Source organism: Pipistrellus kuhlii, unplaced genomic scaffold (genome assembly GCF_014108245.1).
Source record: "Pipistrellus kuhlii isolate mPipKuh1 unplaced genomic scaffold, mPipKuh1.p scaffold_m20_p_10, whole genome shotgun sequence".
NCBI lineage: Eukaryota > Metazoa > Chordata > Mammalia > Chiroptera > Vespertilionidae > Pipistrellus > Pipistrellus kuhlii.
The window spans coordinates 39,052,283-39,079,929 of record NW_023425405.1 but is presented as its reverse complement, the minus strand read 5'-3'; the positions used below and the strand labels follow the sequence as shown (position 1 = coordinate 39,079,929).

Sequence of the window (27,647 nt, the reverse complement as noted above, 5' to 3'; positions counted from 1 at the left end):
TAGGATGGTTGCTGTGCAAACAGGGAGGAAGGAATGGGAAAGGACTGACGTTACATTGGGCAGAATTCAATAAATAGAACATGTAGGATGATTAAAGAGGGAAAAGTTGAGACCACTCTCAAGATTGCCAGGCTAAGTAATTGGATGAAATTTGATAATGCCATTAACCAATCACATAATACAAGTATAGGATGGAGCAAGTAGACAAAACAATTCTGTTTCTAGTTATGATGAAGCTAAAGATCCTTGTGTAGGTCATTTAAGTGGAGCTAGAATAGTAGGAAATTGGAAACTAAGATCTGGATTTCAGAGAGAGATTGAAGTCTTAGATTTGGGGGTCAACAGGGCTCTTAGTAACAGCTGAGGCCATTGGAATGGATGAAACTGAACCAGGCAATTGTCTATACAGAATCAAAAGTGCTTAGCACAGAATTAAATCAGGCTTTATTATTAAGCTTAACAACATAATCTTAATTTTATTAAGGCTCAGATAGAACATCATTCAAAATAAGCAGATAATGCCCTGGCTGGTTTGCCTCATTGGATAGAGCATCAGCCTTCGGACTGAAAGGTCCCAGGTTTGATGCCAGTCAAGGACACATGCCAGGGTTGCAAGCTCTGTCTCCAGTTGGGGAAATGCAGGAGGCAGCTGATTAATGATTCTCTCTCATCATTGATGTTTCAATCTCTCTCCCCTTCCTCTCTAAAACAAACAAACCAACAAACAAAAAGAAGCAGAAGTTAATGTGAAGAGATGATGATATATAAATCCTGCAATCTTTGGGTAATTATATTTATTTACTTATTTAAATTTATATTTTTTGTAGGGTAATTTTAAATATAACTATATATCTTTGAACTTACTTAGAACAAATCAGTGTATTGGCTTGGAAATGCTAGTTTCTAACTTTACTAAATAGCAGATTAATCAAGTTAGCTACTTGATATCAGTAAAGACGGTCCTAAATGAAGCAACTAAGTATTTGCTGATCTACAGCCTACAAAGGCCATATAAATAAATCATGAAGCCAACTCATAAACATACAACATGGACTTAATAAATGCAACTACAAATATCTAGAGATTGTCATTTAATCTGTTTATCTATATACATATGTGCTGTGTGCCAGGAAGTTTTATGTAATTTGTTTAACTTTAGGACATTACTTGGTCTGGAATATTTCAACAGAAAACTAACTAAAACTTAAGATTCTCTAGGTCCTGCTATTTCCAGAGAGTGAGTGGATTTACTTAAAGTGAGTCTCTGAAACCCTTATTTTATAAGAGGTTCTCAGGTAATTATGATGCAGTGGGTTCAAGAGATATACTTAAGAGAAATACTAGCTTATCTTAGATCCGTTTTAACCACGTCTTTAAAAAACGTGCTGAGAAGTGTTCACAGAAAAATGTTTTAAATAAGTGTTATTATGGCTTAAGTAGAAAATACATTTCTTTATTAAAATCATGTTGACGATAAAGTATATTTTGAAATGACACACAAAGTTATAGCAAAGCTATATGTATTTTAACTTCATCACATTCCATTCTAAATTCTTTACCATTTACCAAAAATAACTTTTTATAAGCTTACTATTTTGTCTAACATTATACAGGCTATCAACCTATACTTTTTCGTGCATTTCTCTGAAAAATTAGAATAGTTTATGAGGATATTATATAAAAGTAATTGGTATATTACACACCAAACATAAGTACAGATTCTGTACAACATAATAGTATACATATATATTACAAGAGTCTTGGTGCCTAGTTAAAAATAATAGTTTAAGAAATCTTTCATGGAAAAAAGTCTGTATCACAAAATGCGGTGGATTAAATATCAGTTGCTTCCCTCTCAAGAATTTCTTTCGGTAGGCATTAACTGTCCATTTAGCTTCATTAACAGTTTCACCACAAGGCCAGCCTACAAAGTAAAATGTTGACAATAAATAGGAAGCATGTTAGATGAGTAAATGACATAGATGGAAGTGGGCAGTTCTCTAGCTATTTTAAAGAACTTTCGTATCAGGATACATACAGCCTGTCAAGAATATTTACTTAAGCTTGAAGGGATTTAGAAAATGACCTGCTGGATTCAACTGGTGGCTCAGATAGGATACTGCTCAAGAACAGGGAAGAACCACCTGACAGAAGAGAGAGGCAATCCTCCCCAGAATTTTTTATAATGGCAGAAAAAGAGAGTTTCATGTTATAAGACTGAAATAAATTATTCAGATAAGTTTCTGACTTTGTTTGCTTAGGAAAGACCTGCTTTCCCCCCTTAAATGTTTTCATTTCATTACATATCGATATTAGCAGTTTTCCTTGAAGTAAAATGGATTGTTCTTTTATAAAAAATAATTTTACTAATATAATAGCTCATTATTAGAAATCCAGAATAATTGATGAGTACTTACCTGTTTTGTATGTACTATAAAGCTCATTTTATTTTCCATACTATGGATCTGAAAACATGTACCAGCATCTCCCAATTGCCACATAAAGCAGCCATACTTAAGACTGATGAGTAAAGCCTACAACATAATTAATAATTATTGTATATTATTATTAAAAGCACCAATCTTCTCTTACTATCTACACTTTCCTAGTCAGGTCTAATGTTAGAATAAAACTTATTCAAAGAAAGCACCACACTAACTTAAAACAACCTGCAGTACAGAGATACATATATAGTAGGCTCTCAAGATACTGCCTCAAGCAATGACACATCTTTTTTTTTTTTTTTTTTTTAATCACACTGATGACAATTTTTAAAGATGCCCATTCTGTGGTATGTGTGTACATGTGCATGCACGCATGCACACCCCCCCAAGCATATTATTCAGCCATGAGAAATAAAATCCCTGTCATCTGTGATTACATGAATAGATCTTAAGGGCATGACATTAATTGAAATAAGTCAGATACAGAAAGACAAATACTATGTAACACTTGTATGTGGAATCTAAAAATGCCAAACTCATAGAAACAGGTAGTAAAATATTAGTTACCAGGGGTTGGTGGGTTGGGGAAATCCAAGGGATGTGCGTCACAGAGCATACCTTTCAGTTAAAAGATGAGTAAGTTTGCCCTGACCGGTTTGGCTAAGTGGATAAAGCATCGGCCTGTGGACTGAAGAGTCCCAGGTTTGATTCTGGGTTGCGGGCACATCCCCAGTGTGGGGTGTGCAGGAGGCAGCTGATCAATGTTTCTAGCTCTCTATCACTCTTCCTTTCTCTCTATGAAAATCAATAAAATATATTTTAAAAAAATGAGTAAGTTCTAGTGTACAGCATAGTGACTAGAGTAAATAATGTTGGATTGTATACCTGAAAGTTGCTAAATGATCTTATATGTTCTCACCACAAATAAGAAATGATAATTATATGATGTGATGGAGGTATTAGACAATTCTTATTAGACTTATCTATTATATTCAGTTTTGTATTTTTTTTGGTAATATTCCACATATAAGTGAGATCATATAGTATTTGTCTTTCTCAGTCTAACTTACATCACTTACTGTAAGGCCCTCAAAGTCCATTCATGTTGTCACAAATGGCAAGACTTCATTTTTTTTATTTTTATGGCTGAATAATATACCATTGTGTGTGTGTATCACATTTTTTTAAATGTAGTCATCCATCGTTGGACATTTAGATTGTTTCCATATCTTGGCTGTTGTAAATAATGCTACATCAAACATGGTAGTGTAATTTCTTTGAGTCAGTCAGTGTTTTGGTTTTCTTTGGATAAATACCTACTTCCCCCATTTTTACACAAAAGGTAGCATAATACATAGGCTTTAGCACCTTGCTTTTCTACTAAATACATCTTGGAGATCATTCTACACAAAAATATTCTTCATTCTCTTGTATAGCCAAAAGATACAATATTTCAATGTAGAAATGTACTATAATTAACATGCTAATCCCTAAAGATAATAATTTGGTTTTTAACCACCTATTTTTCAATTGAAAAATGAAATTGCAATGATAGGCTTGCACATATGCCAATACTGTTGTTTTAGCTATTATAGTCAAAAAGAGCTGAAAATCTACCTTAGTTTCCATGTTGAGGAGATGAAGTCCTTTTATATTCACTCCTACATACACAGGAATGACTTTATGATTGCTGGGACTTGCCTTTGTAAATATCTGTCCTGTGAAAAAAGCTGCTCCATATGTAGGAATTTCCCAACAATTCTGTAGGAACATGCGCTGAAGGTGATGCATTTCTTTACTGATACCCTCACTTGTACTAAGATTCTAAACCAAAAAAAGTAAAATAAAGAGATGTGAAAGGAGAAGGTACCTTTGATAATCCAAAGAGGCCAACTAAGCAGTTTCTAAAATCAAGGCTAACCTCCAAGAAGAATAAGTGACATTATCCCAAAAGCAATTTTTCTTTTGAGATTTTACATTAAAAAAGAAAAAAGAAATATCAGGGTCTAAAAATATTTGTCTATCCTGCCAGGTTTTTTAAGTGCCTCATGGACAGAGATATTATTTCATGTGTTGTTGTTTTTTAAAATCACTAGTCCTTACCATCGTATCCAGCACATAAAAAGTATTTATGAAAAGATTGTACATTATTTAAAACAAAAATAACTTTCTTGCTCTGGCTAGGTGATTCAGTTGGTTGAAGCATCATCCTGTACACCAAAAGGTTCCAGGTTTGATTCCCGGTCAGGGCCTATACCTAGGTTTCAAGTTAGATCCCAGGGTCAAGGCTTATACAGGAGGCAAATGACTGATGTTTCTCTCTCATGGATGTTTCTCTCTCTCCCCCTCTTCCTCTAAAATATATTAAAAGAAAACAACAACAACAAAAAAACACACACCAGAAATATAAAAATGTCTTCCTTTCAGTTTCAGGCATGTAAACCAAAAGATCCTGTTTTAATTTCAGGACTATACGTTTATGAACTTTGTTTAAAGCATATTAATAATACTAACAAATTTTCAACTCTCTTATAAAATGTCCTTTTAGTTTTATTACACAACTTACCTTATATTCATGAAGTATTCTGTTTGTCCAGTGAGGTGCCTTACTTTTCAATTTGGTAATAGGTACAATAGATTTTAGATTTTCTTCACTGTAAGCAAATATGCCAACATATTTTTAAAAATCTTTACTAGCTAAAGTAATATAATCATTTAGACACAAAAGGTTTTTAGTAACTTGAGTTTTTAGTTAAAAAATACTGTTGTAAAATATCAAGAGAGCTCTAAGAAATTTTTAAACAAAAGCCACAATCTTAACATTCAATTCAGAGAAATGTTTTTTTTTTCAATAACCACAAAGTATTTTTGAAAATTGAAAACCACAATAAACAAATGTAAGATGTGCTAAAACCTGTTTTCTCTCAACATGAAACTAGTTTTTGTGGTGAAATTTTTAAATGCATCTGCCTTATAACATTTTCCTACCACTCATTCAAGCTTTAGTGAACTTAGAGAGTAAAACTTAAAGGATGCTTTACATAGATTTTTTGTTTTGTTTTTTTTTCCTTTCTCATTCCATGCTTTGTATTACAGTTATCTCTTGGTATCTAAGGGGGATTGGTTCCAGGACTCTCGAGGATGCTGTCCCTCAGTCAGCTCTCTATATGCGTGGGTTCAATCTGAAGTTGATTGAATCTGTGAATGTGGAGCCCACGGAAACAGAGGGCTGACTGTACTTAATTCCAAACTAATGTATAAATATTTACTTCTAAATATTCTTGGTTAAATTGAATCTTAAGCATAGCACAAGACCACACATTACATTCACATGAAATACTTACTTTAGGAAACCTTGCTTGTGCTTCTTACTCTCATAATTTCCATAAACTATTTGCAACAACAGACTTGCTAATGTTATCAGTTTGGCATCTGGAGCTGTATAAAAGCCCTTCAGTAAGTTATATCTTGCTTCGTCAAAGAGAATAAGAATAGCTAGTGGGTCTTCAATCTTAAAAGAAAAAGTATAATTTGGTTATTAAGCTATAATTTCCTGTTACAAAAGTACAACTTGTCATTATCTAATATAGAAAAATAAGAATTACATTTATGTATATAAATAAGCCATTAGTACTTAAGAGCAGGGGCTAAAAGTTTTTTTTATTGAGGACCAGACAGAATACTTAAAGTTTTGTGAGTCATAGTCTCTTATAATAACTCAACTCTGCTATTGTTAGCACAAAAGCAGCCACAGACAATACATCAACAAATGGGTGTGGTGGTATTCCAGTAACACTATATACGTGATTATTGAAATCTGAATTTCATAAAATTCTCACATGACATGAAATATTGTTCTGAAAATTTTTCAATCTAGTAATCTGCAGGATATATAAAAATATGCAGCAGATTTAGATATGGCAATAGGCCATAGTTTGCTAACCTCTGATTTACAGTCCAAAAAAATTTTCACCAGTTTATGGATATGAGATATGGTAAATCTGAGCACAAATTTACTCAAATTCTTTATATCCTTCAAACATTCTTCTATTTATGCTTCTAAAAAGAACTCATACTAAACTCAAAGAAGATAAACGGAAGTGTGTTAATTCTCAGAAATATGGTACATGTAGTTAAAAAAAATTTAATACAAACATGTTTTATTTGACTAAAAATACTTTGCACTTGCAAATAACATTAAAGGAGAGCATATGCTTCTTTTTAGGTTTTAAAAACTTTGAAGTTTCATTTTATCCAAAAAGATTAACATACTAAAAAAATGCTACTCTACAGAATATACCTCTACTTGGAAAAAATCACCAATTAACAAAGTTTCTGAATGACTACTTAAAATACTTCCAAGTATAACTTACAATGATCCAATTCTTTATGGTAAAGATTATTTTTGCCACTTTAACTAAAATAATATCTTATAATATTTTATAATATAAATATAGAATTTCATGGGGAAAAAGGAGGGAATTATTCCAGATTACAAGAAACTAGTAATCAAATGCAAAGCATGACCCTTGATTAGATCTTACGAATGGGAGCTATAAAAGACTTTAAAACAATTGGGAAAAATCTGAATACAGATCTGATATTAGATGTTATTATAGAAATATTAATTTTATTATAAAGGGTAATGTAGTATATAGATATGTCCTTTGGGAAATGCCTGTTGAAATATGCAGAGATGAAGTGCCATAATGTCTGCAACACTCTTTTAAATGGCTCACAGAGGAAAGAGAGAAAATATGAAGCAAATGTAGCAAAACATTAACTATAGTAATTAATTGAATGGGATATGGTGTAAATTTTCTTTTTCAACTTTCCTATGGGTTTTAATGTCTCAAAATAAGATGTTGGAAAGAAGATTGAAGAAAACATTTTTCTAATAAAAATTGACTTAGTGAATTTGAAGTTCCAGCTGAGTTATAATTCCTAATAGTATGTTCAGTGAGTATCAATCAACTATTGTTCTTTTTAAATGAAATCAGTCTATTTTAATCCTAAAAGAATGATGCTAACCAATAAATGCAATTATTCTATTTTTCAGACAGTACAAGTAGGAATTTCTAAATTACAATAAAAAGTGAAAGAAAACACTACTTTTCCAGATTATGATATTGATTTACCTTAAGTACTTACCAAGCCTTGTTTTTTCCCCACTTGAGCCTACTTCATATTATTTATAAAATACTTATGCAATTTATCATATATGTATTATCATTTTTGTTCTTTTTCTCTAGCAGCCAACTTCTAAAACATTACTTAGGTGAAGAAGGAAGACAGACTAAGTATACTTATATTGTTTCTAGATTTCATGAATCTAATATATTTTTAAAAGCTATGTTAAAATACATACAAATTTTTTTTTCATTTTAACCATTTTTAAGCATACAGTTCAGTGGCATTTATTACATTCACAATGTTGAGCAACCATGACCAATCACTATTTTAACCACCTAAACAAAATCTGTAACCATTAAGTGGTAACTCTTCCTTCTCCCTGTGCCACTCATCTATGGCAACTCTATAATCTACTTTCCGAGTACATGAATTTGCCTATTCCAGATACTTAATGTAAGTAGAATCATACAATATTTATCTTTTTGTGTCTGATTTATTTCATCATAATGTTTTTAGGGTCCATCCATGTTATGGCATGTATAAAGACTTCATTCCTTTTTACAGCTGAATAATATTTCATTTTAGGGATATACTACATTTTATCTATGTATCTCTTGATGGATAATGTGTTTCCACTTTTTTGGCTATTTGTGAATAGTGTTGCCATGAATGAACACTGCATACAGGTAACTGTTTGATTTCTTGTTTATAATTCTTCGGGTATATACCTAGGAGAGAAAGTGCTGGATCATATGGAATTCTGTTTAGTTTTTTGAAGAACCACTAAATTTTTTTCCATAGAGATTGCACCATTTTATACTCTCATCTGCAATGTACAGGGGTGTTCTAAATTCTCTACAGCCTACCTCACCAATACTTGCCATTTTCCTTTATAATTTTTTATTATAGCCATCCTTAATAGGTTTAAATTGGTTTCTCATTTGTGAATATAGTTTTAGTTTTCTCATATTTGGATTATTTGGATGCCTTTTCATCTTTTTTTTTTTGTCGTCTTTGTCTAATTGCTCTGGCTAAAACATCCAGTACTATGTAAAATAGCAGTGATGAAAACAGACATCCTTGTCTCGTTTCTGATCTTAAGAGGAATGTTGTCAATCTTTCAACTTGAGTATGATATTGTGAGTTGTTCATAAACTCCATTTACCTTATTGAGGAAGCTCCTATTATTTCTAGTTTTCTATGTTAGTTGAGATGATCATGTAGTTTTATTTCCTTAATTCTATTTGTACAATAATTCTAACATATTTTTAATAAATAATCAAGATCTTAGTTTTTGGTAAATTTAATACAAATTTTGATATATCTTCCAGCATATTTGGGTAACAGGATCAAATCTCAGAGGGACAATATGAATAGTCAGGCAAAAAACATTTACCAAAATTGGACATGGTCACTGAAATTTTCTTGTGCTGACATTTGCTTAATTATATGCATTATTATATTTTTTTCACAGTTTGAGACTTTCCTCCTACCGCAATTTTCATAGCTATCTAACCTTTATAGTCTAATTCAAATCCAAACATACTTGTTTGGAACAGATATTTTTATCCAATGTAAATTGTATTCTTTTTTTTAGTATCTATATAATTCTCTGCTTGAGAACAGCTACTTACTGATTGTAGAGAACAATCTTTTATGTCCCCTTTGCAAATATAATTTTCTCCACTTAGAATATTCTTTTCCGTACTCCCCATTCGACGGTATCTTTTTGCTCCTTTGAAATTTACACACTTTATTAGCCTTTTATTAAATTTCTCTTTGACACTATACTATTCTGAAAAAAATTTTTTTTTGTATAATCAGCCTTCTATCTGGTTGCTAATAATTCTCTTTAGGATAGACTTTTGCATTCTAAGACAATGGAAGGAATACAAGAAAACCAACCAGGGGCTTTAGAAAGAGGTTGACTCAAACTCTACCATTTACCAAAGGGATGTGAGGGTTGAACAGAGAAACCGAAGTAAACCCCATCTGTACAGGAAGAGCACAGTTTCTGCCTGTAGTGCCTACCATAGGAACTCAATAAATTCTGTACATTTACATGACTGTAAGTAAGATTTTCAAGCAAACCTTTTTTTCAACTTCCAAAGGAAGTCTCACATCTCTTCTTAGGAAAAGCTGTGGTGTTTCCCTCTGGGGATCCAAATTAGTCAATTCAGCCAGTATTTCTGGCCAGTCCCGAACGTGTTGCAAGGGTTTATGATATGGTTTGAGTTGAAGGCCTGAAAAACATCTTTCCTTTTATAAATGATAATGTAAAAATAGATCAATTATATCAATGCATAGAAACTTTGTATTAAACTCTTTGCACTTAAGTACTGAATACACACAAATTAAGTGCAAATTTAAATCAACATTGATTTGAATTAATACTACCCAACTAGAGTTGATTGCTTTTGCTTTTAAGAATATAAGAATTGGCCTGGCTGGTGTTTCTCAGTGGTGAGAGCATAGCTGCAAGAACTGAAGAGTCACGGGTTAGATTTCCAATCAAGGGCAGATATCCTGGTTGCAGCTTCCATCCAGGGCCTTGGTAAGGGTGCCTGAGGAAGGCAACCAGTCGATGTTTCACTCATGTTAATGTTTCTCTATCTCTATCTCTATCTCTATCTCTATCTCTATCTCTATCTCTCTCTCTCTCTTTCTCTCTCTCCCTCTCACCTTCTCCCTACCTACCATTCTCTTTAAAAATCAATGGAAAAAATATCCTTGGGTGAGGATTTAAAATAATAATAATAATAATAATAATTATTATTATTATTATTTAAGAATTATGAGGATAATTCTTAAAAGAAATAAAATTTATTAAATCTATTTAAGATCCTTAATTTCATGATAGCCTAATTAATGATACTATGAGTAGTACTTTGTTTTAAAAAATAAACCATTAGATAACCAATCAAAACAACCTCAATTAGCTGAAGCCGGTTTGGCTCAGTGGTAGAGCTTTGGTCTGCAGACTGAAAGGCCCCGGGTTCGATTCTGGTCAAGGACATATACCTTGGTTGCGGGCACATCCCCCATAGGGAGTGTGCAAGAGGCACCTAGTCGATGTTTCTCTCTCATCAACGTTTCTAGCTCTCTATCTCTCTCCCTTTCTCTCTGATAAAAATCAATAAAATATATTTAAAAACAAAAAACAAAAAAACCTCAATTAAATCCTTTATGTATTTGCAATACTTTGAGAGATAAATCTATAGTGAGATTGATTTTAAATAAAAAAGATCTGAAAGAAAATTTATATAAAGGAAAAAATTTATATTATTTTGAGCACTGAAAATAAAGGCAAGTTGGATGAGCCCACATTTAATGACATTCAAATAAAACTCCATTGCAAATAAGAAATGTTTTGGTTTTTACCACTTAAAATATTGTTTGAGTTAAGTGAGGAGGAGGCTAACCTGTTTCAACAAATAATTTATATAAAAGAGTACAACCGGGACCAGTTTGGCTCAGTGGATAGAGCATAGGCCTGCGAACTCAGGGGTCCTGGAGTTGATTCCGGTCAGGGGCATGTACTTTGGCTGTGGGCACATTCCCCGGAGGGAGTGTGCAGGAGGCACCTGATGGATGTTTCTAACTCTCTATCCCTCTCCCTTCACTCTGTAAAAAATCAATAAAATGTATTAAAAAAAACAAACTACAAATAATTTATATAAAACACTGTATCATTTTAATATTTAAAAGTTAGTAATTAACTGATGTTTGATGTTAAGTGAAACTGACCAACTCACTCTCAAAAAAGAATAATGATGTTCACACAACAAAATAATAACTTTCTTACTGAGGTTTTCTGAACAGATCCAAATAGTGAAATATTGTTGTGTTTCTTGAGAGAGACGCATTCCTTCCATTATCTGCTGCACTGTGGTATTATTTCCATGCTTTAGTTCAACAGAACGGTATGATCCATCCATTCTGTAGATTCGAACTTTTTCATACTAGAACAAAGAATGATAATAAATTATGCAATCTGGTTAGAAATTATACAACCAAACCCACCAAAATGCTTTAATTTCAACTTCATCTGCTTAATATAGATTTCTAACATGGAAAATATCAGAAAAATGGCTTCAAGTAAGAATCTGCTGGCAATAATTTTTAAATTTTTACTTTCATTATCTACATTTTCTAATACATTTTCCTCTGGATATCCCGTCGTCAAATAATTTTGAGAAACTAAGACCAATTAGTTTTTTTTTTTTATAATATATTTTTATTAATTTTTTACAGAGAGGAAGGGAGGGAGATAGAGAGCTAGAAACCTCGATGAGAGAGAAACATCGACCAGCTGCCTCCTGCACCCCCCCCACCGGGGATGTGCCCGCAACCAATGTACATGCCCTTGACCGGAATCGAACCCGGGATCCTTCAGTCCGCAGACCGACGCTCTACCACTGAGCCAAACCGGCTTCGGCCCAATTAGTTTTTTAAAAATTCAACTTCAAAATCTTCTGAGAGGATTTTTTTATAAGCTGTTATGTCCAATGTAGAGATCAAATGGGGGATATACATTGGTTAACTAAATCTGGTGTTAGTCAAATACCTCATAAGTCTAATGGGCCACAAATTATACTATAGAAATGTGCAGGTAGAACTTTTAAGCAATGGACCTTAAGCCAGTTTTTTTTTTTTTCTTCCAGTTCAGAAATTCCCAGAGACAAATGAAATTCTCAATAACATTTTTGTGGTTATGGGGCCTCCAAACGACTTCCAGGACAGTTCATTTTGGATAAAACACCTAATTCCTTTTATCTTTTACATTCCAATATAAAAAGTATGGCAAGGAAAAAAAAAGTTTTTTAACTATACTAGAAAATTAATTGCAAAGAAGTTTAACATAAAGTTGCCTATATACCACATCTATTTTCTTGCCATTGTCTTATGCTTATAGTGTTTTGACAGAATGTGCACGAGTATGCAATAATCCTTAAAGGGAGAGATCATATATTTTTTTATCAGTTATCAATTTCAGCATTTCATGGTGTTAAATTCACAGAAACATTCAAGAAAGACTTACTGTCTCGTTGATGGGAATGTCTGGAAAGACTCAGACATGAGTTATATCTGTTGGTATCAAACTTTTATCCTATATCTGTTGATATGAATCCTTTTATCTGGTTTGCAAGTTTTCAAATCTTTAAATTAATGATAGATTTATAATCATTATAACTTTTAGGATTGAGTTTTTTTCTAATTGTTAATTCTTTTCTACCTTAATGTCTCTGCTAGTAATTTTGGACATAATTAGATGGAAAGCCAGGGTGAATAGGCAGGAAAAAAAGCTATGAAATCTCCAGTCTTAACTCATTCACTTTCTTGAGGAATAAAATGAATCTGTAATAGATAACTTGCTGAAACTAAATTAATGAATGATGTTTAATGTCAGTATTTACAAATATAAAATATTGCTGAGGAGGCCTAAGTAGAGACATATGCTTCAATGAACAGATTACAATTAGTAATTAGCACAAGTATAGAGATTATAATGAAAAATAAATTAAATTTAAGTGATTAAAAGATTTACTTATTCAAGTTTCATTTTGTTAAGCAAGAATAAATGTTGAACCATTATGGATAACAAATTTAATGCTTATGAAGTCTAACCATGAGGTTTTATAAAAGCAGTAAAACCAGCCATCCTTCCACTCCTGCCACAGAACCTGAAATGACTCATCAATTTAAGTAGAATGCCTGGCTCTACTATGAAGATAATCTTACTGGTTTGTTAATGGCTTCCTTCAACAATTTCGTAGTTTCTTCCCAATTATTTTGTTTGTTTTCTTCACAAATATTTAAAGGGGATTTTCCTTGTTGGTCTGTTATATGCTAAAAATGTGGGGGGAAAGAAGAGGATAAAGAAAAAAGGCATTATAAATATATGGCAATGTAAAGGCAAATTAAGTTTGATTTAAAAAAAGACTTTTCTCAAGTAGTAAGTAAATAAGAACCATATTTAGTACATGCTATACTTAAACATGAATTACCAAATACGAAAGACTTAAAGCACAGATATCAATGTGATTATTGTTTTTCAAAAGTTCTGATTACAAATACAACTCAGGTTTTGTTAAAAATATCTTTTTTTTCCCCTTCACAAAATACTTGTTAATACAAATTCTAGAAAGTGGGTAGAAAATCTTTTTAATTCTTAAATATATTTTTGAAGAATACAATATGAAATGAAAAGAGGTTAAATTTTATGTACATTCTGTAGAAGATTGAACAGTAAAATAAACATACTTAATGCCACTGAACTGTACTCCTAAAAGTGGCTTACATGGTACATTCTATGCAAGGCATATTTTATCATCATCAAAATGTTTATGTATAAAAGCAAAGTTTACACGTAATAGGTATAGTAAGTGAAATTTGTTATTTTTCAGCTAACCTCTCAAGTATACTACTGAACATTTTAGTGCCATTATTTGTTATTCACTGCTTAAACATTAAACACACCCAACAACCTGGAAAATAACTTACTCTGTCAATTTCTGGATGGTTTAAGAGAATCTGTACTATTTCAGCATGTCCTCCACCAGCAGCAAAATGAAGAGGAGAACTAAGATGTCCATTTAAAAGGTTTGGATTGCACTTTCCTTTTTCTAACAGTATGCGAGTGGCCTCAACCTTTCCAAGCCTATTAAAAAAAAAAAAAGTCATTTCAAATGTTTTAAAACTCCAAATTTTAGAAGATATCGCAAAGAAATCTAAGATTTTTCTAGGCAGAGAGTAAGGAACTAAGATACAGACAATGTTTTCAGTGCCTAGGGACTGATTTCTTATTAATTATTCTGGTTCAATTCAATTGTGTTTATTTCTGATCAACTCCAAGAAAATATAACTTCAAACAAAAGACAGAGCACATGGAGTACAAAAATTATAAATTAAAGAGAGAAAGTTTTAGTCAAAACTTATGTCCAGAATCAGAAAGTAATTCATAAACTTTTCACAAAGGCCTGTGATTTAATAGGCCCAAAGATGTAATTCTGTATGTAGCTGCTATGTTAGGTAATGGATGACACATAAAGATATGTAAAATACAGAGTCTCTGCTCTAATAAAGGAGTACAATGTAATCAGAGAAGTAAAACAAAAACATGGAATAGTTACATAATGCTCTAAAATTTAAGTAACAGTTTAGGATACTAACCAGCAAAATAAGGTACTATGTACTTATCAAGATAGTATATAATTAATGCTTTAAAAATATTGGAAAAGGAAGATTATTATTTCAGTCTAAGATGGTCCTGTAAAGAAAGCATTTTAACAGGCAAACAACTTTAACTGGATTTTAAATAGGACTAAACTGAAGAGATATTGAAGAGAGGTCAAATATTTTAGGTAGTGGGAAAAGTAATAAGCAAAGAAAAGACCCAGAAAAGTGAGTAGTGAGTCCAACATTTGGTTACAGCCAAATACTTATGTAAGGACATAGTTTGAAGCAATGGTGGAAAAGTAATTCATTGTTTAGAAGTAAATGGGTGGGAGAGGGCAAGAGGAAAGGAAATTTGTTTTTAGATATGGTGCATTTAAGGGGGAAATTGCACATCTTCAAAACTGACCTGATTTGTTTTCATTGATTTTTAGAAAGAAGGGGCTGGGGGTGGGAAGGAGAGACATCAATCAGTTGCCTCCTGTACATATCTGGACTGGGAATAGAACCTACAATCTAGGAATATGTCCTTACAGGGAATTGAACCCACAGCCTTTTGGCAACGATGATTGATGCTCCAACCCACTGAATCACCTGGCTAGGGTGACACAAAGTTAATTTTATCAAAGGATAAAACTTTTCCTTGGTGTATTGTAGTAATAAGATTTTAAAAAAAATACTGAAGATTAATGAACTTTAGATTTAAAATAAAAATCTTTAAATTATTACAATACTTTAATAGTAATAGCCAATATTTATTGAGTGCTTATTATATGCCAGATACTCTCAAAGCATTATTTGCATTTTCTTCTTTAATCTTAAGGAAGGTACTATGAATAAGCCCATTTTGTAGATAAAGAAACAGATCCTTATAGATTTTAAATAACCTTGCGAAAGGTTATACTTTTAGGAACTAAAAATTGAGACTGAAAACTAGGGACAATCCAAAGCACATTAAATACTATATCATACTTCTGCTTTTATGCAATAGATAGTTGAAAATATTACCATTCTTTTACTGGATGAGAAAATAACCCCGTCCTTCCCCCTTTCTCCCAAAAGGGCAACAATATAGCCAAATGTAAATTGGGATTCCTAAATAAAATTCATGCCTATGTCTTTCCTAATTCCACAGTGTACTTTCTTGGGATTTGAACTACAATATATTCTCTATCTCTTTTTGTTTATTTCCAGGTAAACCATGTGCAGTTTTCTTAGTACTGTTGATACTAGTAGTATTTACTAGTAATATGTATAAACAACTGTTAAGTTTAATTTAGAAGATTTAGGGTGACTCCAAATTTGATATAAAAACTTGCTGTAATGGGCAGAGAAGAGCATATGAATAGAATAAAGAAGCATATTTTTAAGGAAATGGCATAGTTTAAAGGGAGGAAAAATGTATATTTAAAGCAACTATATTTAGCTTCTTGATCACAAATATTGGAATCAGTAAAACAAAAGACTTTGAGCTGAAAAGAACTCTAGATATTATCTAATTAATGCATTTTACATACAGATTTAAAAAAATGAGAGGCAAACAGGTGAAATGAAGTACCTTGCTCAATATCATGCAGTTAAGTATGAACATTTAAAAAGCACATAATAATATAGGCACTTCTTAAATGAGCCAAAGAAGTTCACTTTAATAAGTCAAAAGCAACTTTTCCATAAAAAGTAAATAACTTTATTACTTGCTCTCTAAAGGATGGGCTAACAGCAAACATTTAACTACTGCTATGAATACAAATTTAAGAACTCAGACCAGCGGAGTCTATGGTGTGAGAAAAGTAACTGAGCTAGAACCACATTTGGACAACTAGTGGGAAAAGCCAACCTCAAAAAAAAAACAACAAGGAAGGCTTTAATGCTAATGAATGCTTCCCAAAGAACTAAAAAGATACTTTACTAATATAATGCAAGGTCAAATCATAAGTAGCTAACACATAGATTTTATAGTAAGGGTAAACAAACATAACTCAACTCCAGTATAAAGCAGATAAATTAGGTTCCTGTGCTGGGCAATGATATTTGCTAGTCATCAGCTATCTTTCTGTATGGCCTGGTAATGCATGAGAACACTAATGATACTTTTCCTATGGGGTATACCTGGCAATTCTGAATGAAAGCACATATACAGGCACATCAAAGACATAAATAGAAAGCTCATTAGGCAAACATAGTAGAAAAAAAGTGGTTGTAATGAGTTTTGAAAAGGAACACTAACATTTATAACGAATAGAGGCCCAGTACATGAAATTCGTGCACTGGGGGAGGGCCCTCAGCCAGGCCTGCACCCTCTTGCAATCTGGTACCCCTTGACAGACATCGCTCTCGCAGTCCGGGACTCCTCACTCCTTACCACCTGCCTATTCTCTGCTACTTACCGCTCTACTTGCTGCTCCTTAGCACTGCAGAGGAGACAGAGGCAGGAGAGGCTCCTGCCACCGCCTCTGTGCTTGCCAGCTGAGCCCGGCTTCTGCCTGAGCGGTGCGCCCCCTGTGGGAGTGCACTGACCACCAGGGGGCAGCTCCTGCATTGAGCATCTGCCCCTGGTGGTCAGGGCGCATCATAGTGACCCATAGGTTCACCAATGGTTCAATTTGCATGTTAGGATTTTATTATACAGGATGATTCATTCTTTCTAAAAGGAAAATAAAAAGTAATCTATTTACCAGCATGCATAATGAATGGGCGCCCAGTGGTCATTATCTAATTGATTGACTGAAAATTTTTCATTGAGAAGACGAGTTAATAATTCTGAATCTCCTTCACAGGCACTTCGATGGAGAGGAAAATCATCTACCCATGGTCGTTCCCTATTCATAAAAACAAATTGAAAGCTATGTATCATTGAGAAGCTATAAACTGAGTCACTTATGCAATGATTATATTACATATTAATTGCATATTACATGTTAATTTTAAACCATAACAGTAAAATGCAAGTTTTAAAAAAGCAAGGTGGAGTAAAATCAAAACAGTACTTGTCTTCTGTGACACTGCTCATGCTTCTTTGCCATTTTTCCTGCTTGGGAATTTGGATTTTTGAGTAGTCTGGAGCTCCTAGTCCAAAGTATGGATTTATTACTACTTTATCAACCTAGAAAGGGAAAATAAAACAAACAAAAAAACCTTTAAGAGCTTTAGATATTTACCTTCAATATGTAAGGTATCTCCCTAAAATGTATACATTTTTTGAATAATTATAAAGACAGTATTTATTAAAATACATTTCATTTTTAAAATGTAATAGAAATCAGCTTTTAAAGTATATATACATTTTTTGGGATAACCCGTGTATAAATAGAGTTAAGTATGGATGTCATGTTAATATTTACAATTAGTAATATTTCAATAGATGCATTTATCTCAGGGGGGAAAAAACTACATTTGAGATGTCTTTTGAAATCAAAGCCAAAATTCATTCAATTCTTACCCGGTTTGTATATTGAAGATCTGATCCAAATAAAGGGTTGTAAATACAGGTATCTGCTTTCTCTAGGGCTAACATTTTACTTTTTATTTCTAGAGCACTATAGCCCATATGTAGTGAGTTTTCTGTCTGACCGGATTCAGTAGCATATGCAGGATTTATGACATTAGTTTTTATCCGCTCAAGAGGAGATGGACGGAATAAAGCTGGAATAAAGTGAGACACTGCATGACGTTCATCTAACCACCTGGCAAAATAAAGAATGAATAGTAGATACATTTGTTCAAAAGTGAAGATAAAAATAGAATACTATCCAATTCTTGTATGTGATACTTTCTAATGTTCAGATCTTTATATTTTTAATTAATGTTGGTTAAATACTTCATTTACTATTAATAAAAATTTTGTTCATGGACATAGCAAACTACTTTAAAAAATGTATAAACCATTATAATAATAAAAACCCTTTTCAAAAAACATGAAGCACTTTTAAAATTTAAACCACTGAGACACAGGTACATTAGCCCTGTTATTACAGAAAGACAAAGGCATGGTAGATTAAAAGACTTGTTCAATGATGAGAGTATCTCAATACGAAATCTAGTTTTATAACAAAGGAATCTTCATTAAAACAAGGCATTCTTTGGCATTTTTGAAGATGACATTAACATGTTGCAAGCAAACAAGGACAATCCTATCTTTGGAGTTTTTCATTTTTATATGAAACTTCAAAAACTTACCATTTCTTGCAAATCAAAACCACAAGGTATCACCTCATAATTGTTAGAAAGCTATTATTTATTTACTAGTGGCTCAGTGCACGAAATTCGTGCACAGGTAGGGTTCCTAGTGGCTGCCTGCCACCACTGTTGGCCAGGGCAGAGCTGGCCAAGGGGAGGGGCCAAAGGTGGTTGGCTGGCCAGCTCCACCCGAATGAGGGGGAAATGTGCATATTAGGCTTTTATTATATAGGATTCTTGGTTAATCCTCACCAGAGGGTATTTTTTCCATTAATTTTTAGAGCGGAAGGGAGGTAATGAAGGAGGAGGGAGGTAGAAAGGAGAGAGGGAGAGAGAGAGAAAAACATCAATGTGAGACAGACACATGACTGATTACCTCCTGAAAGTGGCCCTGTTCTAGGAACCTTGAAACACAGGTATGTGCCCTTGACCACGTACTGAACCTTAGAGCCTCCAGTGCAAAGAACAGCGCTCTAGCCACTGAACTCATTGGCCAGGGCTAGCTAGAACGGCTATTATTAAAAAGACAAGAAATAACAAGTGTTGATGAGGATGTGGGGAAAAGGAAACTATCAGGCACTGTTGGTGGGAATGTAAATTGATGCAGCCACTATGGAAAATGATATGGAGGCTCCTTAAAAAGATTAAGAATTGAACTACCATATAATCTAGCAATTCTTGTTCTGGGTATCTAACTAAAAAATATGAAAACACTAATTTTAAAAGATTTATATATCCCCTATGTTTACTGCAGCTTTATTAATAGCTAAGACATAGAAATAACCTAAGTGCCCATCAACAGATGATTGGATAAAGAAGATGTGGCATATATACAATGGAATGCTATTTAGTCATAAAAAATGATGCAACATTGCCATTTTTGACATGATGAATCTTGAGGTAATTATGCTAAGTGAAATAAGTCAAACAGAAGACAAAAATCTTATGACTTCACTCATATGTGGAATATTAAAAAAGCAACAAATGAACAAAATAAACTCATAGATTCAAAAAACAGAATAGTAGTTACCAGAGAGAAAAAAGATGGGTGAAGGTTAATTGGTTAGGGGGTCAAATATATGATATGGGAAGGAAAATAGACTTTGGGTTATGAGCACACAATAGAGTATACAGATAATGAATTCTAATATTGTACACCTGAAATTATTTAATGTTATTAACCAATGTCATCTTATAAATGTTAATTTTTATAAAATTTACCATTTAATGGAACTGGAGAGCATTATGCTAAGCAAAATAAGCCAGAGAAAGATAAATATCACATGATCCCACTCATTTGTGGAATATACTGAACAACATAAACTAACTAATAAAAATAGAACCAGAGTCATAGAAGCATCAAATAGACTGTCCAACCTATGAGGGAAAGTGGGGGGTAGGGGGTAAGAGATCAACTAAAGGACTTGTATGCATGCATATGAGCATAACCAATGGACAAAGTTGGAGAAGGGAAAGAGGGGAGGGCATGTGTTGGGGTTTGGGGGCAGCCAGGGAGAGGTCAATGGGGGAAATTAGAGATGTATGTAATACATTAAACAATAAAGAATTTAAAGTAAAAAAAAAAAAAATTAAAAACGAGAAAATAATTTACCATTTATGAATACATATAGTACTAATTTCATTATTTTCTTCGCAAAGTGTTGGTATCTATCAGAGCTAATTTCTATTATCAGCATGTATTTGATTTATTAAAAAGTATTTTTAATGGCAGTTCTTACTTATCCAAGGCTATTAGCATCCTTGCTGTAAGAGTAGCAAAGTGAGTGCTGGATTCACTACAGACTCGCATAATATCTTGTAAGCAGTAAAAAATTGGGCATCCTGGAGTATATGTATATTTAGTATTATCTGGAAAAGAAAAATGAAGAATTATGCCATCATATAAAACGTTTACAACAGCATATTTCTTATTTTAAAGAATATGTTTATAAAAATTGTTAATTATAACATAAAATATTTTAGATTTCTTTTTTAAAAAAAATATTTTTATTGATTTCAGAGAGGAAGGGGGAGGCAGAGATTCAAACATTGAAACTGGCTAGGGTTATTTTACATTTCAAATTAGAAGACCTGGAGTCAAGTGATGGGCAGCTCTGTGACCTTACCCACTTGGGTGAATATAGCATTTATAATCTTGGAAAATTAAATAAATTATTTTCTCTTTCTCAACAATATTATAAAACTGATCAATAAGATTTCCAAAATAATTTAAAATACTGAACTTTTTCCCCCGAAGTATGGCTGGGAAAAACATTAATTTTAGTCTAGAAGCCTGAATATTACTTTTAAATCAAAACATCTTTGTTTAGCCTTACCTGGTTTCGCTCAGTGGAAAGAGCATCAGCCTGTGGACTGATGGGTCCTGGGTTTGATTCCGGTCAAGGGCATATGCCCAGGTTGCAGGCTCGATCCCCAGTAGGGGGCATCTAGGAGGCAGACGATCAATGATTCTCTCTCATTATTGATGTTTCTAACTCTCCCTCTCCCTTCCTCTCTCAGTCAATAAAAACGTATATTTAAAAAAAATACATTTAAGTAACAAATTTCTCCATCTTATGTTAATTACAACATGTATTTATATAACAGTATTATGGAGTAACTATGAATGCAAATTCCTAAATAGATTTTAACTTAGCATGTAAGGCACAAAAAGATTAAGATAAAACTTGAACTTTACCTTTGACAACTGATGGAACAATAAACAATGCTGCTTCTCTGCCCATCTTCTCCCCATCCAAAGGAAATTTCTTCAGTAGTACTACTCGTTTTCCTAATCATTTTTTGAAAAGTCAGTAAAGATAAAAAAAAAAAAAAAAAATGGGCTTTTATATTTGATAAACTACTGAGAATTAAAATTACTTCAAAAAGGCATTAAGGACAGTCTATTTTTATAATATGCCCTAATAAAAACTGATAATTCTGATAACGTTTGCTTTGTAGACAATCAACGAGTACACTCATGGTCTTGGTCTTAATTCAATAAAAGGAGTTTCCTATGCCTGGCAAGAAAAACTGTCCTGCTAAGAACTGTCAGAGCAGCTCAACAGTAAGGCATTCTGCAGGTTCAAAAGGCATATAACTCCTCACTTGGCGGGGATGCAGATGTTAAGAATTTTACTACAGTCAAGGAAAAGTGGGTGGTGTGCAAGTTGCAAAATCTTAAAAAGTTTAGCATTTCTTCACTTAATCTTCAACATTTGTCCTCAATTTCAGATTTTTATTAAAATACTAGAGGCCCGGTACACAAATTTGTGCATGAGTGGGGTCTGGCCACACACCCCACTGGGAGCCCAGCCCATCAGGTCAAACCAGCAGGGGAGAGGCCATGGGAGGTTGGCTGGCCGGCCATGCCCTCAATTGCAGTGGGGGAGGCCTATTGGGGGTGGGCCGATTGGCTGCTGCAGTGAGCATTATAGCTACCAGTTGTTCCAGTTGTTCGGTTGTTCTGCCATTCTTGTCACTAGGCTTTTATATATATATATATATATAATATATATATATATATATATATATATATAATATATATAAATATATATAATATATATATACACACTGTATACACACACACACACACACACACACACACATATATATATATATATATATATATATATATATGATTAGGCTACAAACTATTGTTTTGAATTCACCACCATTCTTAGTTTATTTTCCTAATGTGGCAGCAAGGGAGACAAATAATAACCTACAAGTCTTGTACTCTAAAACCTCTCATCTTTGCAGTTCTAAGATACCTATGAAACTATGTTTCTAGCAAAAATAGTTTGTATTTTAGTTTCATGGCACCCCTCTCCCCTTGGTTGTTCTCTCTAAATCATTAAAAAAAATTAAAGTCAGGTTACTTTTTCTTTACTCAGGTTATATCTTCAAGGGGCTTAGCTGTACATTAAAATATTTTTCTGTCTCTTTAAAGTTTTTAAATGAAAAGGAGCATAACAAGAAATTGATTTTAATATATTTTTTAAATGTCTTTCTCCATAGGCATTTAAAGCAACTGTATTAAAGAAAGAGCAGCAGGAAATAATAAAGATTTATTAAAATTAAATTTAAAAAAGGAAGAGCATAAGAAAGAAAAAGAGAAAGAAACAAACAAAGTTTTATTGTTGTTTTTTACCTCTGATACCCTGGTTTGCAGGAGAAATTGGTTTGGTAGTTTCTACTACATAATCCAATATGCCTTGTGTTATTTCACTGTTGCCTTGAAGTTTAGTTTCCAACAAAACTTTCTTCCTCTTTTTTTTCTGCCCTTCAATGGGAACTTCGTGCAATAAAATCTTAAATAAGAAAAACAATAAGAGAAAGTTTAAATCAAATTTATTTACCCTAGAATATAAGCCAGCTGCATATTAGACACTAGTTGTATATTAAAATAATCTGGGAAGCTTTTTAAATAGTATTGATACCCAACTTCATCTCAAACCTATTAAATGAAAATGTTTAGGGTGCGGGGTCCTGGTACTGGAAGTTTTCAAGTTGTCCAGGTGATTCAACAGTGCAGCCAGGATTGACAACTAGGATACAGAGCACTGCTAAAGCACAGCCTTCTGAGAACCCCTGAGATATTCTAATAGATTTCAGATAACCAACCCTAAAAAGTCATTTAAGCAAAATGCTACAAAAATTAGCTGGAGTTAGGTGAGATTAGAAGTACTTTATGATGTTTGGAATCTACAGCATAGAAAAGATAATTCTATTTTGGGGTCCTCCCCTCCCATCACATCTACATGTAAAACAGGGTGTGGCAAAAGTATATTTACAGTTGTGAATACACAAAACAGTTTATTCTTGTATTATTATTTATTAATTATTAATTATTGTATCATTTTCCATACAAACAATTGGAAATCTACTTCTACTCCACTCAGTATAATTGAAGACTAAAGAAAAGTAACTTAATCTCCTAAAACTTTACTAAAGGTAAAAAGATATTTTTTAGTGAACTGTTAAAAAAACAGCTCCTTGGGAGAATAACAAAGAACAATGTGTAGACTGTAATTTTGAATAAGCTGACTTTATTTTTTTTTATTTTTTTATTTTTTTAATATATTTTATTGATTTTACACAGAGAGGAATTGAGAGGGACAGAGAGTTAGAAACGTCAATGAGAGAGAAACACCAACCAGCTGCCTCTTGCACACTCCCCACTGGGGATGTGCCCGCAACCAAGGTACATGCCCTTGACCGGAATCGAACCTGGGACCTTTCAGTCCGCAGGCTGATGCTCTATCCACTGAGCCAAACTGGTCCCAGCTGAATAAGCTGACTTTAAAATTTTTTTCTTTAATTCTGAGAGTCATTTCATAAATTGTACTAAAAACCAAATCTATAAATTATCTGGAAAACTCAAGTACCTTTTTAAAAAATATATATATATATATATACTTTATTGATATTTTACAGTGAGGAAGAGAGAGGGATAGAGTTAGAAACATCGATGAAAGAGAATCATCGATCAGCTGCCTCCTGCACACCCCCTACTGGGGACGTGCCCGCAACCAAGGTACATGCCCTTGACCGGAATCGAACCCTGGACCCTTCAGTCCACAGGTCGATGCTCTATCCACTGAGCCAAACCGGTATTGGCCAAACAAGTACCTTTTAATATCTAATAACTTATGTATCAATGAATAGAAAAATGGTCAAAAATATACAGCAGAAAAAAAAGTGATGGGCAGAGATCTAGGGTTGTCAATTTTAGCTTGTCAACATCTAGGCTGTCAACAAGGATTTACAGGATATGATAAGACTACATGTAAATAAAAATAAATGAGAATGACATTCAATAGTAGCAATCAAATGTTAGCAGATTGAACTCACTTCATATGACTTAGCTTTGTATTCCCGGGAATTTAGACTGGCAGTATTCTTTGGACGAATAACAGCAACATAAGCATCTTCTATGTTTTCTGGATTCCCCATTGCTTTATAAAACAAACAAAGAAATACCTTCAAAGATTACATTAAAGGACACATAATCACTTTGTAACGCTTCTAAATAACATTTTTATTTTTCTATCTTAGAATATATATACTACTTAAAAGGCAAGCCAGAGATGATTGATTATATCTTATCATTAAACTATTCAAAACATTAGCTTGTAATTTAAGACTTTCTTCTAATCTTTTTCCCCTTTTCTGTTAAAGGTAAAAAAACAAAAAACAAACAAAAAACCCCAACACAACATATTTTCAGAAGTTCATAGTTTCAGAAGTCTTAATTGCATAAAAATCTTCCTTTTATATTCAAAAAAGTGATACAACCCTAACCGGTTTTGCTCAGTGGATAGAGCGTTGGCCTTCGGACTCAAGGGTCCCAGGTTCGATTCCAGTCAAGAACATGTACCCTGGTTGCGGGCACATCCCCAGTAGTGGGTGTGCAGGAGGCAGCTGGTTGATGTTTCTCTCTCATCAATGTTTCTGGCTCTTTGTCCCTTTCCCTTCCTCTCTGTAAAAAAATCAATAAAACGTATTAATTAACAAATTAAAAAGTGGTACAATTATAAATTGCACAAAGTGCATATTATTTGGTTAATAGTTTGGAAGCTGTAACTAGGTAGCTGCTGCCATTGACTTTTTCCAGAATCTTTAGAGAGAACTTTGTTATGTGACATTTGAATGAGTTAAGTAAGGTATAGTTTATAATTTCCTTTGGAGGTGCCTGACACAGTCAAAAACATTTGGTTAGTTGATAAAAGCTTTCTGACAATATGTACTAGTAAAAATATTTTCTACTTCCAGAAATACAATTTTTTTCTTCCCATGTATTATATATATATATATATATACACACACACACACACACACACACACACACACACATATACATACATGCATACATACATCTGTAGACTTTTTCCCCCCGACTAATTTTAAATCTTCATTGAGCAATTTCCAATGAGTAACTGAATTTCAAGCACCCTCTTGGTTGTTTAATAGTTCTATGTTCTTAAGTGCTATTATTAAATGTTCTCATGGCTAGACTAAAATGCATCTCTTTGTATTGAATATATTATATTTATCTTCTTAAATAAGCTTTTCTCATTTACATGCCAGCAAATTTTTTTAAAAAATTGATTTTTAGAGAGAGGAAGGGAGATAAAGGGAGAGAGGGAGAGAAAGGGGAGAGATTTAATGAGTTTATTTGAGAAAAGCATGATATCCCTAGCATACCTAAATATGCTATATATTAGGTGTTACTGTGGTTCTGTAACCCAATTCTAAGGGGGGGGGGGGAAACATGGGGTTAAGGGGAGAAAGAAGATCATGGAATGAGTTTATATTGCTATAAAAATATTTTTGAGTTTCTGACATTTCCTCCAAATAAGATGAGGACAGCAAAACCGTGAAAAGACAAGATGCAAGAAGAAACCGTGAAGACGCACAAATTCTCAGAGTGAGATGAGTATGGAAGTGAGAGCGAGCTGGGCCCAGCTAGATCAGCCTGCCGGTGAAGCTAAAAGCAACGTGGAGAAAAAGCAAACAAAGAAAGCCAAAAACCCCTTTTTAAAGGATGGAGAGAGGTGTGTAGCGAGGAGAGCCGAGCTGGAATCGCGTACTGTGAACAGGTTTCCCACAAATGACAACAAAGCAATCCTTTGCCTGGGTGAGACGCTACCCCATCACGGGGGAAGGATGTGCACGCCTCTTTGCTCAAAGAACTGCCGCCCCCCCAAAAAAGTGGCTTTGGCGAACTTGGAAGAAATAAATTCCTTGCCTGGAGAAACCAGATGTAGAGTTAGTCCAGCCTCCCACCTCTGTTTTTCTCGCTGGAGTCTTGGATCTTGCAGCTCCACGTCTCACCCGTGCGGGCTGCCAAGCACACCTCCCAGACCGCTACATTCGCTCCCCTGGGTGAGACAGTCACCCTGGGGCGGAGGACAGTCAGTCACCTGGGGGCGGGGGGCCGTCCCCGCGGCCTCATTCCTCCTTCCCTTCCTTTCTCCCTAGCGGCCCGGCCCCACTTCCTGTGGCAGGAAAACGCTCGCTCGTCCCCCCGGGAGTCGCCGGATGTGTCCGGCCGCGCTCCCTCCCCCGCGCCTCTAGAGCTCGGAGGTCTGGGACTTGGAGAATCTCTAATTGTCCTTCCCTCTCTTCGCACTTCAACACCATAAACTCCGCCGCACCCTTCTCCCGAACTAGGGGGTTCCCAGATCATTCATAGGCGTTCGCTTTCATCCCGCTGCTACCGGGGCGAGGGAATCGCTTCCGGGTTCACACCCGTGACAGCCTCGCGGCGGCGGCGGCGGAAGAGCTTCCGGGTCGGCCACCGAGCCGCGGCCGTTACCTGCTGCTTCACGCTGGGGCCGCGGGCTGCGCGGGGCTGGCGGCGGCGGGAGGCTCGGGCGTCGGCGGTGGGTGCGCCCGCGGCTGAACGAGGGGCGGGCGCGGGAGGAGCCCCGGGGCTGTGCGTGCGCGGGCGCGCGCGCCGGGCTGGAGCATGAGCCGAACTTGACCGCGAGGCGGAGGCGAGAGCCACCGCCCCCTCCTCCCCTCCCGCGAGAAAGGCGGCGCGGCGGCGGCGGCCGGCGAGGGATGGGGGGCGCCTGCTGACGGAGCTGCCTCTCCGCCGACGCCCCCGGCTCACGCAGCCTTCCCCGCGGGTCCCCGGCGCTCACCCTCGGCCCCAGCAGCCTCCGCCCGGCGGGCGCACCCGGGCGGGCGAGGATAGAGAGGGGCGCC

General features: G+C 34.7%; 1 protein-coding gene across 11 annotated transcripts; it reads right to left on the bottom strand.

Moving 5' to 3' along the window:
* Positions 1 to 1,432: 1,432 nt before the first annotated feature.
* Positions 1,433 to 27,620, bottom strand: KRIT1 (KRIT1 ankyrin repeat containing). Of its 11 annotated transcripts, none has more exons than XM_036429477.2 (17): positions 27,253 to 27,620; positions 24,786 to 24,889; positions 23,083 to 23,242; positions 21,628 to 21,720; positions 20,669 to 20,798; positions 18,193 to 18,436; positions 17,741 to 17,856; positions 17,429 to 17,572; positions 14,082 to 14,238; positions 13,320 to 13,427; positions 11,383 to 11,539; positions 9,669 to 9,820; positions 5,789 to 5,955; positions 5,011 to 5,098; positions 4,062 to 4,268; positions 2,418 to 2,534; positions 1,433 to 1,924 (listed from the first exon to the last, which is right to left on the bottom strand). In XM_036429477.2, exons 2-17 carry the CDS (start codon positions 24,885 to 24,887, stop codon positions 1,856 to 1,858), a joined length of 2,211 nt encoding a protein of 736 aa, XP_036285370.1. In that variant the 5' UTR covers positions 24,888 to 24,889; positions 27,253 to 27,620; the 3' UTR covers positions 1,433 to 1,855. The 11 variants fall into 11 exon arrangements, with proteins under 11 accessions (XP_036285370.1, XP_036285368.1, XP_036285367.1 ...); XM_036429475.2 differs by lacking the exon at positions 27,253 to 27,620 and adding an exon at positions 27,092 to 27,196; XM_036429474.2 differs by lacking the exon at positions 27,253 to 27,620 and adding an exon at positions 26,683 to 27,037.
* Between the last annotated feature and the right edge of the window lie 27 nt (positions 27,621 to 27,647).

What these genes read in the sequence shown, in the direction of transcription:
- KRIT1 (XM_036429477.2), bottom strand. Translation starts at nt 24,887, where the DNA reads ATGGGGAATCCAGAAAACATAGAAGATGCTTATGTTGCTGTTATTCGT. An exon ending in ATCTTCAATATACAAACCGG is followed by an intron (nt 17,857 to 18,192) that starts GTAAGAATTGAA and finishes TTCCCTTTCTAG; the next exon opens with GTTGATAAAGTAGTAATAAA. An exon ending in ACCATCCAGAAATTGACAGA is followed by an intron (nt 13,428 to 14,081) that starts GTAAGTTATTTT and finishes CCACATTTTTAG; the next exon opens with CATATAACAGACCAACAAGG.